The sequence below is a fragment of the Frieseomelitta varia genome, unplaced genomic scaffold (genome assembly GCF_011392965.1).
Source record: "Frieseomelitta varia isolate USP_RPSP 00005682 unplaced genomic scaffold, Fvar_1.2 scaffold_794, whole genome shotgun sequence".
NCBI classification, from domain to species: Eukaryota; Metazoa; Arthropoda; class Insecta; order Hymenoptera; family Apidae; genus Frieseomelitta; species Frieseomelitta varia.
This window is the reverse complement of record NW_025110583.1, coordinates 76,635-92,242: the sequence shown is the minus strand read 5'-3', so window position 1 is coordinate 92,242 and position 15,608 is coordinate 76,635. Positions and strand designations below refer to the sequence as shown.

The 15,608-nt window shown below is 36.0% G+C and overlaps 2 protein-coding genes across 2 annotated transcripts; both read right to left on the bottom strand.

The window, feature by feature from the left end:
* Positions 1-3,735: 3,735 nt before the first annotated feature.
* Positions 3,736-4,401, bottom strand: LOC122536038 (the record flags this gene model as incomplete). The annotated part of the gene is made up of 1 exon (XM_043668058.1): positions 3,736-4,401. A coding segment is annotated over one exon (471 nt), but the record flags the coding sequence as incomplete, so codon positions are not given.
* Positions 4,402-5,590: 1,189 nt separating this feature from the next.
* On the bottom strand, positions 5,591-8,368 carry LOC122536036. The gene is made up of 3 exons (XM_043668057.1): positions 7,530-8,368; positions 6,380-7,390; positions 5,591-5,667 (listed from the first exon to the last, which is right to left on the bottom strand). Exons 2-3 carry the CDS (start codon positions 6,708-6,710, stop codon positions 5,606-5,608), a joined length of 393 nt encoding a protein of 130 aa, XP_043523992.1. The 5' UTR covers positions 6,711-7,390; positions 7,530-8,368; the 3' UTR covers positions 5,591-5,605.
* Between the last annotated feature and the right edge of the window lie 7,240 nt (positions 8,369-15,608).

Sequence of the window (15,608 nt, the reverse complement as noted above, 5' to 3'; positions counted from 1 at the left end):
TCGAAAGAAAACGGACAATTTCTGACGCGATTTTCTGATAAATCACGCGCGATATGTTGTGTACAACATCGTAAAAATACGCGCTTCGTGAACCTTTGGACTAAACGTTGCAAAAGCTGACGATCGTAACCTATGAATTTCCCGGAAGCGAGCATTGTCTCGACACAAGGAGAAAACCAAACGTGATTTGAATTGCAATTTCCACTTTACCCGTAACGTTGCCAGGTGATATTCAACTTCACCCACGCGTAAACAAGCCAAGAATTACACAACGCGTAAACGCGACTTCTCGTTGAGAGGTCTCTCTCTATTTCGCGTATCGATGGACTGTGTGGCAACGATGATGTTTTTTTTTTTTTTTTTCTCTTTCCTTTGATCACCAATTGAAAAGGCATACAACATTATGAAAATTATTACACGATGATATTATAATGACGTTATCAATTGTCAATTACCGTAACGTAATAAATAAACTTTTCAGTGCAGCGTGCAGGCCTCGCGAAGAACCAATACAATATGATAATACGGCGAGTAATTTTCAACTTTGGCGTATCAATGGTCCGACAAGCAAATTATGCAAATTGTTGTTAAACAGCAGGTAACGCGACTTACAAACACACACGTAGACAGAGGCGTAGTGAGAGGATCGAAGATCAATTGACGGATTAACCGGTATAATTGATCGGTATCTGCATAGACGATCGAGCCACGTATCCGTAAAATCCGTGAGCAAGTTAACAATAAATAAGATGGAACAGTCGAGACGGTTTTACGTAACTTGTTGTTTCGCTCATTAGTCTAATTAGAAGCTCGAGTAACGGCACTGTTATCGTTCGACAACGTCGCTATCCACGGCTCGCTCTGGAATTATAATTCGAAAAGAACTTGGCGATTTGTAATTCTGCTTGCCTAGCGTGATACGTGTTTCTTCCAAATGGCGAAGAAAAAAAGAAAAAAAATGGGAAAGAGAAATGAAAGAAGGTACTGCTCGTTCATTTCCCCGTGAATTGTTACATCTGATTGTAGAGAGGAAGGGCAGAACGGAGAAGAAACACGGGTTATTACGAATTCTACGACATGCCGGCAACGATCGCGACCTGGTTTGCACACCAAGTCTAATGTTTATTTATCAAGTTTACGGTTCGTCCTCTTTCCGGCCTAGTTATCGTGTCGTGCTCTACGCTTGCCGGCGAGTTTCAATCTCAAGAATAATCTTCTTTTGTTCCGCGGAACGCTCGCTATTTCAGATAACGTTGTACACACTCGTCCCCGAGGACGAACATTTCACCGGAGTTCAGTCCAACGATACCGATCGTCGACTGACTGATGGCATCTCGAAACCTTGAATACCGCGAAATATCGAAAAAGATCGATCAGCGCGAAAACACGCAACGAGTTCGACGAGTTTCCAAGTCGTTGGTCGAACGATCCATGTACGAGCTATCAGATTTGTTGCTTATTGGGTATGCACATTTTTGGAGCAACAGGGAAACTTTGTACAATGCATACATGCACTTCTTTAATTCATATTAATGAAATATTCTTAAATAATACTATTTTTTTTTACAGTAATATTTAAGAAACTATTTATTACGTATTTTAAATTTCAACTATTATTTATTTTATATTTATACTTAACTATTTTAGATTTTAACTATTATTTATTTTATATTTATGCTCCCAGGATCTGCACATTTTTGGAGCAACGGGGAAACTTTGTACAATGCATATATGCACTTCTTTAATTCATATTAATGAAATATTCTTAAATAATACTATTTTTTTTTATAGTAATATTTAAGAAACTATTTATTACGTATTTTAAATTTCAACTATTATTTATTTTATATTTATACTTAACTATTTTAGATTTTAACTATTATTTATTTTATATTTATGCTCCCAGGATCTGCACATTTTTGGAGCAACGGGGAAACTTTGTACAATGCATATATGCACTTCTTTAATTCATATTAATGAAATATTCTTAAATAATACTATTTTTTTTTATAGTAATATTTAAGAAACTATTTATTACGTATTTTAAATTTCAACTATTATTTATTTTATATTTATACTTAACTATTTTAGATTTTAACTATTATTTATTTTATATTTATGCTCCCAGGGTCTGCACATTTTTGGAGCAGCAGGGAAACTTTGTACAATGCATATATGCACTTCTTTAATTCATATTAATAAAATATTCTTAAATAATACTATTTTTTTTATAGTAATATTTAAGAAACTATTTATTACGTATTTTAGATTGTAACTATTATTTATTTTATATTTATACTTAACTATTATTTTAGATTTGAACTATTATTTATTTTATATTTATGCTCCCAGGATCTGCACATTTTTGGAGCAACAGGAAAACTTTGTACAATGCATATATGCACTTCTTAATTCACATTGATGAAATATTCTTAAATATTACTATTTTTTTTTTTTTATAGTAACATTTAAGAAACTATTTATTAGATATTTTAGATTTTAATTATTATTTATTTTATATTTATATTAACACATTGAGAACAGTATGCTCTGATAAACGTATAGCTTGTATTTTCTCTTATTTTTTGAGTTATTTAATATATGATTGAAAGGGTTCAAGAGAATGTATAGCATTTAACAAGTGTTTTATTAATAATTAAAATTATTAATTATTTTTCATTTTAGAGGTATTTTATTAAATAAAATGAAAATATCTCTAGTATCGTTTCTTGGTGTGGTATGTTAGGAAATAATTTCCTCACTTCTTGAAAAATTATATAACATTATGATGTATATTTATATATTATATATAATATTATATAATATAAATTATAAAAAGAAGCGTCTTCCGTCGGCAATGTGTTAAATCCAAGCAGGTTCAAATCTCTTTTTACTAGTTTCGCTCGGTTCTTTTTTATGGCGAGCAAACTGTGCACAATTTAATTTCTACAACATATCAGCCACCTCAAAAGTAAAAACTCGGCGAACATAAATATTCATCGGGAACGTATTTGTAATTATCCTCCATATACATGTATGATACAAATTAAAAGCAACGGTGTAGATTCCTCTCGTAATTACCATTATATTAAAAGCATATTTTCCACTCTTAAACTATTGCTTAACGCAGGCTTGTTCCTCGCAATTACTTTACTTCTGATTCGCAACTGTTTTTAGTTTTCCAGCATACGTAATCGAATGCAATAACCAATTAATGCAACGATGAACCAGGATGCTCGCATACAACAGGAATTACGAAATATTAAGAAACATTCTTTCGTAATAATCGATAGAGTAAATAAATAAATAAAAAAAAAAAAGAAATACGATATGTCGAGGTATTTTTCAGAAATTAACAATTCTTACTCCAAAATAACAGCTCTGTACAAAGATTGGTATATGTATGTATATTCATTTGACTCCAATATAAATGCAATTTAGTTTAGCCAATAACAATTAATCGAAACGAGCGAGAAACGATTCTGAAATTCGAGCGAAATGGATGTCGCATTCTCGGAGCAAACATTACGTAAACGCGCGTGTTTGCGAATATACAGCACGTAGAAATGCAATTTGAAAAATCGATATATTGACGTGACGAAACTGCTTTTATTTTATATATATATACATATATATAAAAGGAGAGCGACAGGGATATTATAATAATATTATATATTACAGGGTGTCATGTAACTGATGGTACAAGCGGGAAGGTGGTGATTCCATGTGAAAAACTTAATAAAAAATATAGAATAAAATTTTTTCATACGAAGCTTTGTTTCCGAGAAAAAAAAATGGCTTTGAACGTTTATCGAGCACTTGATCAAGATTCAACTCAACGGATTTCATTATTATCTCTACTAATAATTGCAGACATTCCCAATGTTCGTACGCGGGGGCACAGAATGTCTACTTTTCACCAATGTTTTTTTAGTTTAAAAATTGTTGGAAGTGATGCTCACGTTGTTGCATGCACAACTGTGCTCTTCTTATTAAATTGCTACGAACATTTTCCAATGTGTTATTTTGTAGTTTCAATGTTGCGAACGCTATAATAATTTTTTCTTTTAATTGTTCAACGTTCGCTGTGTCGCTAGAATACACCATAGATTTAACATGACCTCGTAAGTAAAAATCCAGCGGTGACAGGTCCGGAGATCGTGGTGACCAAGATATTCTTCCATTACGGCCGATCCAATATTGGTAGTTTTCGTTTAAAAAATTTCTCGCTTCACGACTGAAATGCGATGGTGCTCCATCTTGTTGGTAAATTAAATTTCTTCGAATTTCAAGAGGAATGTCTTCCAATGATTGAGCTGAATCTTGATCAAGCGCACGTGTACTCGATAAACATTCAAAGCTATTTTTCTCGGAAAGACGAAGCTTCGTACGAAAAACTTTTTATTCTGTATTTTTCATTCAATTTTTCACGTAGAATCACCATCTTCCCGCCTGTACCACCAGTTACATGACACTCTGTATATATTTTGTATATACAAAAGAGGGAAACGCTATAGAAAGATACAGTCTGTTTCGAGACTTTCGAAGATCGCACAATAGGAAGACCCGTTAATACGATTCTGCATTCGTCATGGTAGCTCGAGTACATTGCACCAAATACTCGACGCATCGTTAAATACCAGGAACTTGACACTGATCGTTACAGAGATTCTATATATATATACGCTGGCATAAACGTACTGTTGAAAAAAGCCCAGTTAACTATTTTTCAAGCCGAGAAAGCTATTCATCGAAATCACAAAATTTGAATAGGGAAGATTCGCAAAAGAATCACAGGTGATCTTTTCGTTGTTGGTAATTACAATCTTGACCATAAAACAGTTTTATCAAATCGTTCGTTTCTTACTTCAGTTGATTGATTTTAATAAGAGTAACGCGCATATTAACAAACAATATAACAATTTTAACCTCCGCCCCGCGGATTACACGTTCCTTGAAATCATCGTTTCGAGATGATGTAATGTCATGAGGAGAAACGGTGAAAGCAAATGAAGAAAATTTGTCTGGTTCTTCCTTGAAACCGGATCGGTAGTTACGATTCGTTAAAGGAAAAAAGAAGAAAAAAAAACCACCGTTAGTGACAACGCTTTCGTATTAATTGTATACGTACGGCTCCTCTATTCAATTATCTGTTACCGCCATAAGTGTAGGTTCGACTGGTAAGTACAGTCTTTTTATTAATGGCCACTGCCATGTGTACGGAACACCTGCGATGACTAACAGTACCACGCAGCTAACTATAATAAGACGAGAGTATACTCAAGTATGTTATTCCCCGGGAACATGATCGATCTTGTGCTCGATCACGAGTACTCCTACACGCAAACGTAGTTAGTCTGCGACTGGAGAGTAATTGAACTAACTGTTGTACTGCATTAACCGATATTGATGCACCAAGTCAGGGAATCCTCAATAAAAAATAAAAAAATAAAGAAAAAAGAATATCGTTTCGTGATGACGTTTCAGTCATCGAGTCATTCGCTTCGAATTCACCTACCCGAGAAATTCCGCAATCGATTAACCCTATCTCGAATTAATTAACCTTGCTGTTCTCCTCGCTTTTTCCATCAGTTCCTTTGTTTCTTTAGACATCTTTCCTCTTCTGCAACACTTCATTTGTAAAAAGCGTGGAGCATAAAGAAGTAACTGAAGGTTAAAATCAAATATTTAAGAATTTCTTTGGAAATGTAAGAAATGTGCAGACCCAAGGAGAGCAGCAGGGATAAATAAAACGAAGGAACGAACGTGCACTTTTCGATCAGATGCTTCGCGATAAAATGCCAAGAGAATGAAAAATTAAATTACAGTATTAAATATTAAATTAAAATATATATATATATATATTATATTTTTATAATTAAAATATATCATATATTGTTATATAATTAAAATATATAAATTAAATTATAATAGTATTAAATTAAAAATACAGTTGACCCTCCAGAAACTTCATCGTAACAATCCATATTATTGACTTTAGCTTCGTTTCGTATATCACATTCTCATAATATGGACCCTTATAACAGTCTTGTAATACAGACTGTCGTAGATTGGTCAGAGAAAAGAAAATTATAATGAAGAGAAAACGCGTACATGCATTAATATAGTAAGTGCCACGGTTGAAGCAAGTAATAAGGTAGTTCAAGATTTATAGATACATTGCTCATTAAGTAAAAGTGGTCGTAAATCGTCGTAAACATTTTCATCTGTATATCGACATAGAAAGAAAAAAACAAGAAAAATCCGCGTGTAACCTTATCTCCTGTTTAATCCCGCGTTTGTCCGAGGCTCAACTAAAGCTGCTTTTAATTGGTTGACGCAATAGGAAGGAAACGTTGACATTCACTTTCGAATTTACCTGATTTTCCGATCGGTGGCTGACCAAGTCGGCTGAACCACCTGAGAAACCTTCTGGCAGTGGTGGCTGCGGGCGGTCTACATCCTTCGAGTATAACAACTCCATTATTATTGTTGTTGTTGTTGTTGGACGTCGAGCGTTCGGATGGCGATGCTCTGCTGTACGGCGACATCCAAGCTGTGGTTGTGCTTTGGATAGTGGCACCTTTGACGGTGGTGATGGAACTGGTTATTTTAGCCGGGTGCGGGACCCAATCGTCCGAAGCGACGGGCATTTGTCTCGTCCTCTCGTCGGACGAGTCGAGAACAAACCCACAGAATGGGAAAGTCATTCAAGGCTTTGCACACCCTTCTCTGTACAGAATCGCTTAGGGGAAGCTCGAGCAGGTTGCTACATGTTCCCGAAATGCGTGGCATAGGCGACAAGACGCCCTTCGAGTCTCTCGCGCGGCACGCTTCTTTATTTTTCGAATCAGTCTCTTCGAACTCGAGAGAACGAGAGAACATGAATATGTTTCCTTGCGGCGCGCGTATCTAAAGATTTCGCGGTCGTCGCTTCCGAGCTTTATCTATGTCTATGTCTCTCGGATGTGTTTGCTCTAGCAGCCAACAGTCACGTGCTTCCCCTCTAACTTGTTGCACGTACAACCCCCGACAACTCTTTCAGGTATTGGCTGTTCTTTCGCTGATCTCTCGGCTACGAACGATTTAGCAGAATTTATCTGCTGATCGATTTTCTTCCCCCCTCCCCCCTCCCTTTTGTCTTTCGTGAAAACGAAAGGGCCAGTCCTTTGTAAATTTCGAACGTCCTCCGCGTTTAATTATTTCAAGTTTTCTTAAAAAATTCTTTAGCAAAATTGATTTATTTGGTACGTTGCAAGGTACTTGGTTTTTCATATGTTTCTACGTAATACTATGCTACACCATGGTATCCGTGACATCCAGGTAAATTTTATGCAGATAAGGGAAGCGTTTTAAAATCGAACATTCGACTCTTCGCGATTCAAAGATCCTAGATCGATTGATTAGGAAAAATATATATATATATATATATATATATATATATATATATATATATATTTAAAAAGAAAAAAGAAAAGAATACACGGCGTATACTTTTCCTTAAGTAGGATTATTGCACTCTGTCCTACTTCGTTCGATCCAGTCTAGTCTCGATTAACGGTTTCTCGTACATCGGCGTAAGAATCTTTTCGTGGACTTTTCGCTCGCAAACATCGAACGAATTATTCCGTGAACTATTCAGCACCGCAACCCTTCAAGTGCAACGAGCAGAATCGCATTCCTGAATTTTTCTTGTCCCTCCGGGACGAACGCAAACTCCTGGAGGGCCTTCACCGTCGGCAAAGTGCTTTGGAGGTCGAGGTTCTTTGGATCTTTCGCACTGGCTCGGTCGGTCACGTAGTTGCCGCATTATCCGCGTTTCGTTGCGCTATCATCGATGCTATTCTCCGATGCACACGGTTCATTCGATTTCGATAAAAACCAACACTGACACCCGCGTATTCCTTTCCTGGTTACTTGCAACGAACAATTAAATATTCCCTTCCCTCGTGGATCGTGCACGAAACGAAACAAAACGTAGTAGCAACCCGAGCAATCGAATGCTGGTTCGATCTCTCGGACTTGGAACTCACAAAAATTTTCACAGAGAGAGCACACGGCCGAAGCCAAGTCCCGGAGACACACAACAGGTACGATCGGATCGCGTTTGATCTTGGTCGGGTGCACACGTTCGAAGGAAACACCGCGTTTAACCCATATTGAGAGGCGTGGTGAGCGAGGGCCTCGATTGCACAATTTTCATCCGGCTCGCGAGAAACTGAACTGAGAGATAAGGAAGGAAACGTAGATCGTGGAGAGAACGTTTGCCAACGAGACAGAGATTCTGGCCGCACGTTTCCTGACCTGACGACAGACTCGAACTGCCACCGACCGACCGCCACTTCTCTCTCGGCACTGTCTCTGCCAACTTGCTTCTTCGTGCTGTGCTCCTCTACCGCTCCTCCTCCTCCTCTTCCTCCTCCTCCTCCTTCTCTTGTCGACTGTCGGTTTTCCTTCTGCCTCCCTCCTTGCTCTCTTTCTTTGTTCGATCCGCGGTGCGTGTTCGTGTATCCATGCACGCTCGGCGGTACCTTCGCCGAGAGATACCCGCGTGTGTACCACCACCGGCACACTCTGTCGCTAACTGCCCCACCACCGTCGCCACTTTTTCTACGGTCAACTCCCTCTTGCACTCGGCGCTTCGTAACTGTTTCTTTGTCTTCTCTCCTCCCTCCTCCCTCGCTCTTTCGCTATCCGCGTCGAACTCTTCGTCGCTCTTACGCCACACTTTTGCTAGCGAAATACAGTTCAGAGACGTCGGAACGAACCGGCGGGGACCTGTATCATTCGCGACGACTCGCCGTTCACCGCCGAACGTATATACAGCAACACGTTGTTCCTGTGAACCGAGCGTAGATACTACAGACGAAAAATATGGAAAACCATCGTCACACCATCCTTCGTTAATTGTAAGCAGAATACAACGCGACTTTCCATGGTTTACCCTCAAACTATATCCCCTCTTGTTTACTCGTAGATATTGCTCACGTGATCGTCTGTAATACCACGTAAAATCTTGCCTATTTTAAATTTAACCTAACACCAGCGTTACGTACGTATTTATACATTCTTACGAGTTCGTTACAAGATTGTACATGTAACTATAATAGTGAGTTCTTCAAGGAAACGGAGAAATTATTTTGGAGCACACCGGTTAAAGGGGAATAATTATATGAATAATACGTAACGGAGCAAAGTACGATTTCACAAGGGTTCTCTAACGATTTTTTTTCTTTTTTTTTTTTTTTTGCGTTCGACAGAACATCGTTTACATTGAAAATGGAAAGTCGTGTTTATTATTCGGGCGAGGAGCGTAACCGCCCGTTCTAGAGACCAAGTAAAAACAGAAAGCGTGTCCGATCGAGTTCACTGAGACTTCACGCCTCTTTCCGTACCTTCCCCTCTATTTAATTTATCTATTTTTCGTAAATTGCAAAAGCTCTTGAAGAAAGCTGCATTTACAATGCAAGAGATCAATTAATTTCTTCATAGGTATTTAATTTTTTTGCTCAATGCTGGTGAAAATGCTTCTTATTGCAGAGACTCTAAAATAGGTATGACGTACACAAAAAATTGATTAACGCAATTTTAAGCAAGCAGTAACATGTGGTATCATTTATGTTTCAACCTGATCGTTCATATATCAAGATATCAGTCCCAGTTTAAATACACAGTACCTTTCAAACAGTGTGAGCATTCAAAAAGTCATCTCGGTAACCAACGCATTCGATCACTCGTGTCGTTACAATCAAAAGTGAACAAAGACAATTTTTTATCTTTTGTTTCTCAAGATTGTAACCAATGATCTGGCGATTTTTCACACGATAAAAATGCATAATTTCAATGAAAACTTTTCATCGTCTCAGTGTATAATTGGAGCAAATATCGAAGCAGTAATGAACTGTGGTCAAAGTGAACGGTCGCTGTAATTTGAACAATCGGAAAATGATAATACAGTATGTACAAGTTTGATTTGCGGTGAATGAAATTAATTTATAGATGTTTCCTCGCCGGAAAGTCTGGGAAACGTCGACAAGCATCTATTATTGAACGCATTTGCATTTAAAGAGAGAGGAAAATCTAGATGTCTAGCACGGATTTTGATTGGCGTCGGTCAGGAGGCGCTTCACTAACATAGAGATTCCAGTAATATAATCGTAAAACGGTTAGTCGCCGGTACGGTATACTGGCGCATAAAAATAGAGGCGCCACCGGAGGATTCCGTAATGAATGTAAGTTATGCAACGCATTAAGGACAGTGCCCTCCGTGTGCGGATAACTTCGGGAAATTTCCGTTTCTGCACGTACCAGTAAACTGTATTAAGAAGGTGGTAACTCGATTACGCTTCGATGACGAAATCCCTTTTTTTTTTTTAACATAACGTCGTCAACGTAGTTCATTTTACAATAGACCTCCATTTACTTGGACTGAATTTCAGTCAATAACTACACGAACTCTGATTGAATCCTCTTGTCTGAACCTCCAATTATATAAATTATATTTTATATTTGTTTCCTGACAAGTTCACATAAACGGAGTTCTATTATACTTCAGCTTGTATCTCACCCGAATCTTATATCTTTAGTCATTTTTTATATCCGGAACTTTGGAACTTTTATTAAATTCTGGTGTCATTAGATGATTTTTAATATACTGTAGGGAAAGGGAAAGAAATTTTCTAATAATTTAATGTACGATAAAGTTTTCCTTATATAAACTTCCATTTTTCGAATGTTATATTATCAGGATGGAATGTCTGGTAGCAAGTAATCTTCTATCCATTTTTGTGCATCATAATTATTGTCAAATTAAAATGATGCAAGCAGCAAGATTAACTTAAAAATCGACGCACTTCCGCCCAGTTACTCAACACTGCCTAACTTCTAATAAAGACAGAGAAAAGAATTACACCGATGAGATCGCTGAACCGTACACTTGGTATTGTTTGCCGTAGCAGAAAAGAAAATAACACACGATAATTCTTAGATGTAGAAATTAATTCTGTGCTTTTATAATTAATTATAAATCTATATAAAATTAATATTTTATTACTATTTTGAAATTTTTGAATATATCGTAAATATGACTTTGGAGAACTTCCAGTTCTTTATTATTCTGTTAGGTGTAGAAATTACTTTTGTGATCCCATACGTACGTTCAGTCAATCATAAACCTATATTCCTAAGCTCAAACGTTTTGTTATTATTTCGAAATTTTTGCGCCAAGGTCTCTAATTACCAATCAGAATTATTCTTGTACCAATTTACCATTTAGTTGTACAAGTGCCTCTGCCTGTAAATACAAATATCGTAGCGTTACAAATTTTAATCACTTGTGATTAAAACGACAATATTGCAGAGATCAAGTCAGCAAGTGTGCGCATAACTTGGAAAAATCTTCATCAACGTTGATGATTATTAAAATACACACTTGACCTAGAATACCCATAGTAGACACGAGCACAAAGGCGAGGTTACAGAATGTTCGGGCGACGAAGAGGAAAAACCGGGATGACAAAGAGAAAGACGTTGGCAACGGTTCAAAGCGCAGTTCGACCTAACTAAAATACTGCAGTGCTCCGCTACGTGTCGCATACCAGGTGAAAATATTGCGGAACTGCTCCCTTACGAATTAAGAATATATAAATATATATCTCATCACTGCGATCGAGCACGAGAACTCGCGGATATTTCAAATACTCACGACTGTCAACACGTTCGTTCTTCTATTTTAACCGGGACTGTGCCAGATAACGATCGACGATTCAAAAATTTATATATCGACAAGCCCAAGTCGGTGTCGTGCCGCCAAAATAAAAGGTTTCCAAGGTATCGAAAATAAAAAGTATTATTGTTGCATTTTGAAATTGGAGAAGAAAAAGGAAATGAGAGTAGTGACAAACAATGCATCGACCAGAGAATGAGAATTTTTATGAATAAGAGGAGAATCGGTAGAGCGACGATGTAAATAAGTACATCCAACCAGGATTTCCACTCTAATAACGTTAATACAGCGGTTGGAACGTGTGCGTGGCAACAACAGTAGCTTAGAATTAACAATGCTAGGCTACGCCGAAGATTTTAGCAATTTTCATGGCACTATTCGAACAAACGCGTCATTCAAAGGTACTAACCAATGAAAGCGATCGTACATACAATGAATAATGCTTTTCATATACATGTTCATATTTATGAAAATTTAAGAAAAAAGAAAAAAATTCACTGTATCACTTATTTTGTGTTACATTGGGGACTTAAATTGGGGCCATTAGACCACTTTTATAAACGGACATATATCCGATATTTACCATCAAAACATTGATTCCATTTTTTTATTTTATCGATTTAAATATCGATACGACGTCCCAACAGGATGCAAGATTCTCGATATCGGGTTTTTTCAGAAACAAAAACTTTGATTAATCATGTCTCGAATTTATAATTTCGAACGATATATATTTATATATGAACGTGTATACGATAAAAAATAATATAACAATATGATACATACATGTATGTATAAAGAGATACGATGGAATATTTTTCTTTGTGTCTTTTTTTTTTTTTTTTTTAATTTCGCGAACGTAGAGAAAATCATGACTCTAATATAAGATGGAAACTCATACCAACGAAATCATTTCCGTGTATTATAGGGAAGATTTACAGGAAGCTACACGCTTTCCATTTCTTCCATAGAAATTGCGAAAACAATGGTCCTTACACAACAAATTACACGTCGCACGACACGAGAATACTTGTTTCTTGTGATTGTTTCCTCCCTGCCTTGAAAGAGTACATTACAAAATGAATTCTACGACATGAAAATCAACGCACGTCAAATAAAAGAAATACAAGATATGCAACGAAAGTATTGAAAGACTTACACTATAGAAGAACTTTTATATGTATACGCACTTTTATATTATGTGTATTACACGTATATGCAATATTTTAAAATTTCATTAACACTGTAATGAAAGAGGACTGTTGCGATTAAATTGGTAAAATGTGAAACCAATCCGAAAATGCACATAGAAGATACAAGATATTTATTGCAAGCAATACATGTACTTATTTAATTAATTTTAGTATATATACTAAAAATTAATATACAGGGTATCCAAAAATTTACTATTCAAACTTTGCTAGCAGTAAAGTATTTCTATAAAATGTAAAAATGAGATGCTAAATGGTCATGTAGCAACAATTCCATAAATGTTTCATTAAGAAGCTATGACATTAAAAGTTATAATAAATGTTAAAAATGGTCCCACTAAATATTGAGAAATATTAATGAGTATATGATGATATAATGTATCGTACTATATTTTTAGGTTTGTTTCAAATTTAACCAATATAATTACGATAATCAAGTCTCAGTACAATGCTAATAAAATGTCAAAATGTTTGTACCTATACTATATATAATATAGTCATAAGAAGTTTCTATAAGTGATCGAATTTCGTGAGCAATTCTATGTGCAAATGTAAAATCTGCTTATGCTAAAGAAAAATAGTAACAAAGTCAGGTAATTTGACATTACCGTATAATGAACTCTTGTTGCTCTTTTAAAGCAAATGTATTACTAACTTTAACTTCACGAATTTGTACTTACACAGCCGATATTTAAACCAAAAGTACACCTGTAATGAGTAATGATATTTGCTTCAACTAGATTTTATATTAGCAATAGTAGGTGATATTAAAGTAAATGAGTAGGTACCATTTTTTTCGTTCAACGAGAGAAATCGCTACAGCAATAAAATAGAAGAAGTACCCAAGTAAATAAATAATTGATTCCAATATTTATTCGACCAAGTGCGCACATCTTTCTCGAGTTTCAAACCACACAGCCAGATTCATAAAACAAGAGAAATCGAATTTGAAATTGAAGACCAGAGTTGGTAACTATATTCAAATAACAGAGACGTTAATAAACGTCTCTTCTCGCTCAAAATTCACATGGCATATATAGTGTCTATATATCTGGAAATTCTCATGCGTCACTTTAGAAACGGCTGCACCAATGTATAGAACATACCGATCGATGAACGAACCGAGCAGAATGGTCACGCGATACGAAGCAATTTTCAACCGGCTCGTCGAAAAAATGTGGTGGTCTAGTAACGATCGTTCTGTTAGTAATGGATGTAGTTTCGACCAAGTAACGATAAAATTTATCTTAATTCATCCTTTCTTCCCAAAGAAGGATGTAGTTTAACAGAAAAAGATAACGTTACAACACTTTTGAGTTACAAGCGTAATTGGAACGTTCCAAATAATGTGAAACATTGTATAAGTGTTATTTGTGTGGTGGTAATAATGGAACAATTTTGTCTTCAGTCGTAAGGATCCTAAAAGCAAAAACACTCTTACCTAAAGATCTTGATTTTCTGTACAAGATATAGAAGAAGATGTAGAACTTGAAAATTATATTGCCTTTCATGCTGTGGTGGTGAAAAACTTTTCAAAAATTAAAAAAAAAAGGTATATCGTATAACTTAAGACATCTTAAGACGAGATTTTCCACAGGCATCGGATGCTTTCGCGTGAAGAACGTTGAATTCGCTTGATACGAACGTAATACAGTAGAATTCCATTCATTTGAATCAAAGTTTAATCAATACTCGATTAAATGAATTCTTCTATTAATTACTAGTAATTAAAATTTCCATAAAATCTAGTAGCAATAAAAATTTCTCAACGCACACGTCGAAACATTTATGGAAAATCCCGCTATTACACAATTTAGTAAGTATTCACAATAATATAAAAAGCCAAGGTTTCTTTTTAATTTTTATTCCTAGGATCGTTTATCAACAGGCAAAAGAAATTGCTCCGTTATTAGCATCGCGTTATATAGTATATATGATAAGCTCCAAACTTTTTTTAAATTTTCTTCGTAATCGTGTTATATATACGGGAAAAGGATACGAAGAATTATTTTACACTGCAATCTCCTATATTTTACAATTTCGATGTCAAGCGAAAAAAGATAATAATCAATCAAAATATACAACCTGTTCGGGGTTGTAAAAGCATCGTCGAAAAGATTTTTAGAAATGAAATCTTTTAGGCCATTACTGTAGAAAAAGGCCCGTCAATGAGTCACTCTGTATGACATACGCAAAGAGCTTGTACTCACTGTATCGCTCCTTCAATACAAAGTAGCACGCGCACTAACCACAAAGAATCACGAATCTGAAGTACAAAAAAATGGTAATATACCATATTGTCATGGTCATGTCTACGCCGCAAAAGACATTTTATTCATTCCAGTCTCGACTCATTCCAATTTCAAAGTCATGTTCCTTCGAAAGATAAGCCGCCGCGAATTTATTGTTACAAATAAATATATACGAGTTAAATAAATTCACATGTCAACGATGAGCAAAAGCTTCTCATCAACACGCGAACGAATATTTTCTAAAGGCGAGAAACAACAATGGTTTGTTTTAATTTTCTGTATTCCAAGAGTGGCCAACTCCCTGTATTTAGATCGTAGCCAAAACCGAAACGTAGATTAACAACACGGAAGAAACAAAGCAAGGGGACGAGGATCGTTAAGTTCAGCACGGTGATCGTTGGGTGAGAAATGTGCAGTGCG

Excerpts from the sequence above, each read along its gene's own strand:
- LOC122536036 (XM_043668057.1), bottom strand. The coding sequence starts at position 6,710 with ATGACTTTCCCATTCTGTGGGTTTGTTCTCGACTCGTCCGACGAGAGG. Across the intron at positions 5,668-6,379 it reads GCCACCGATCGGAAAATCAG|TTACTTCTTTATGCTCCACG; the intron begins GTAAATTCGAAA and ends TTTAACCTTCAG.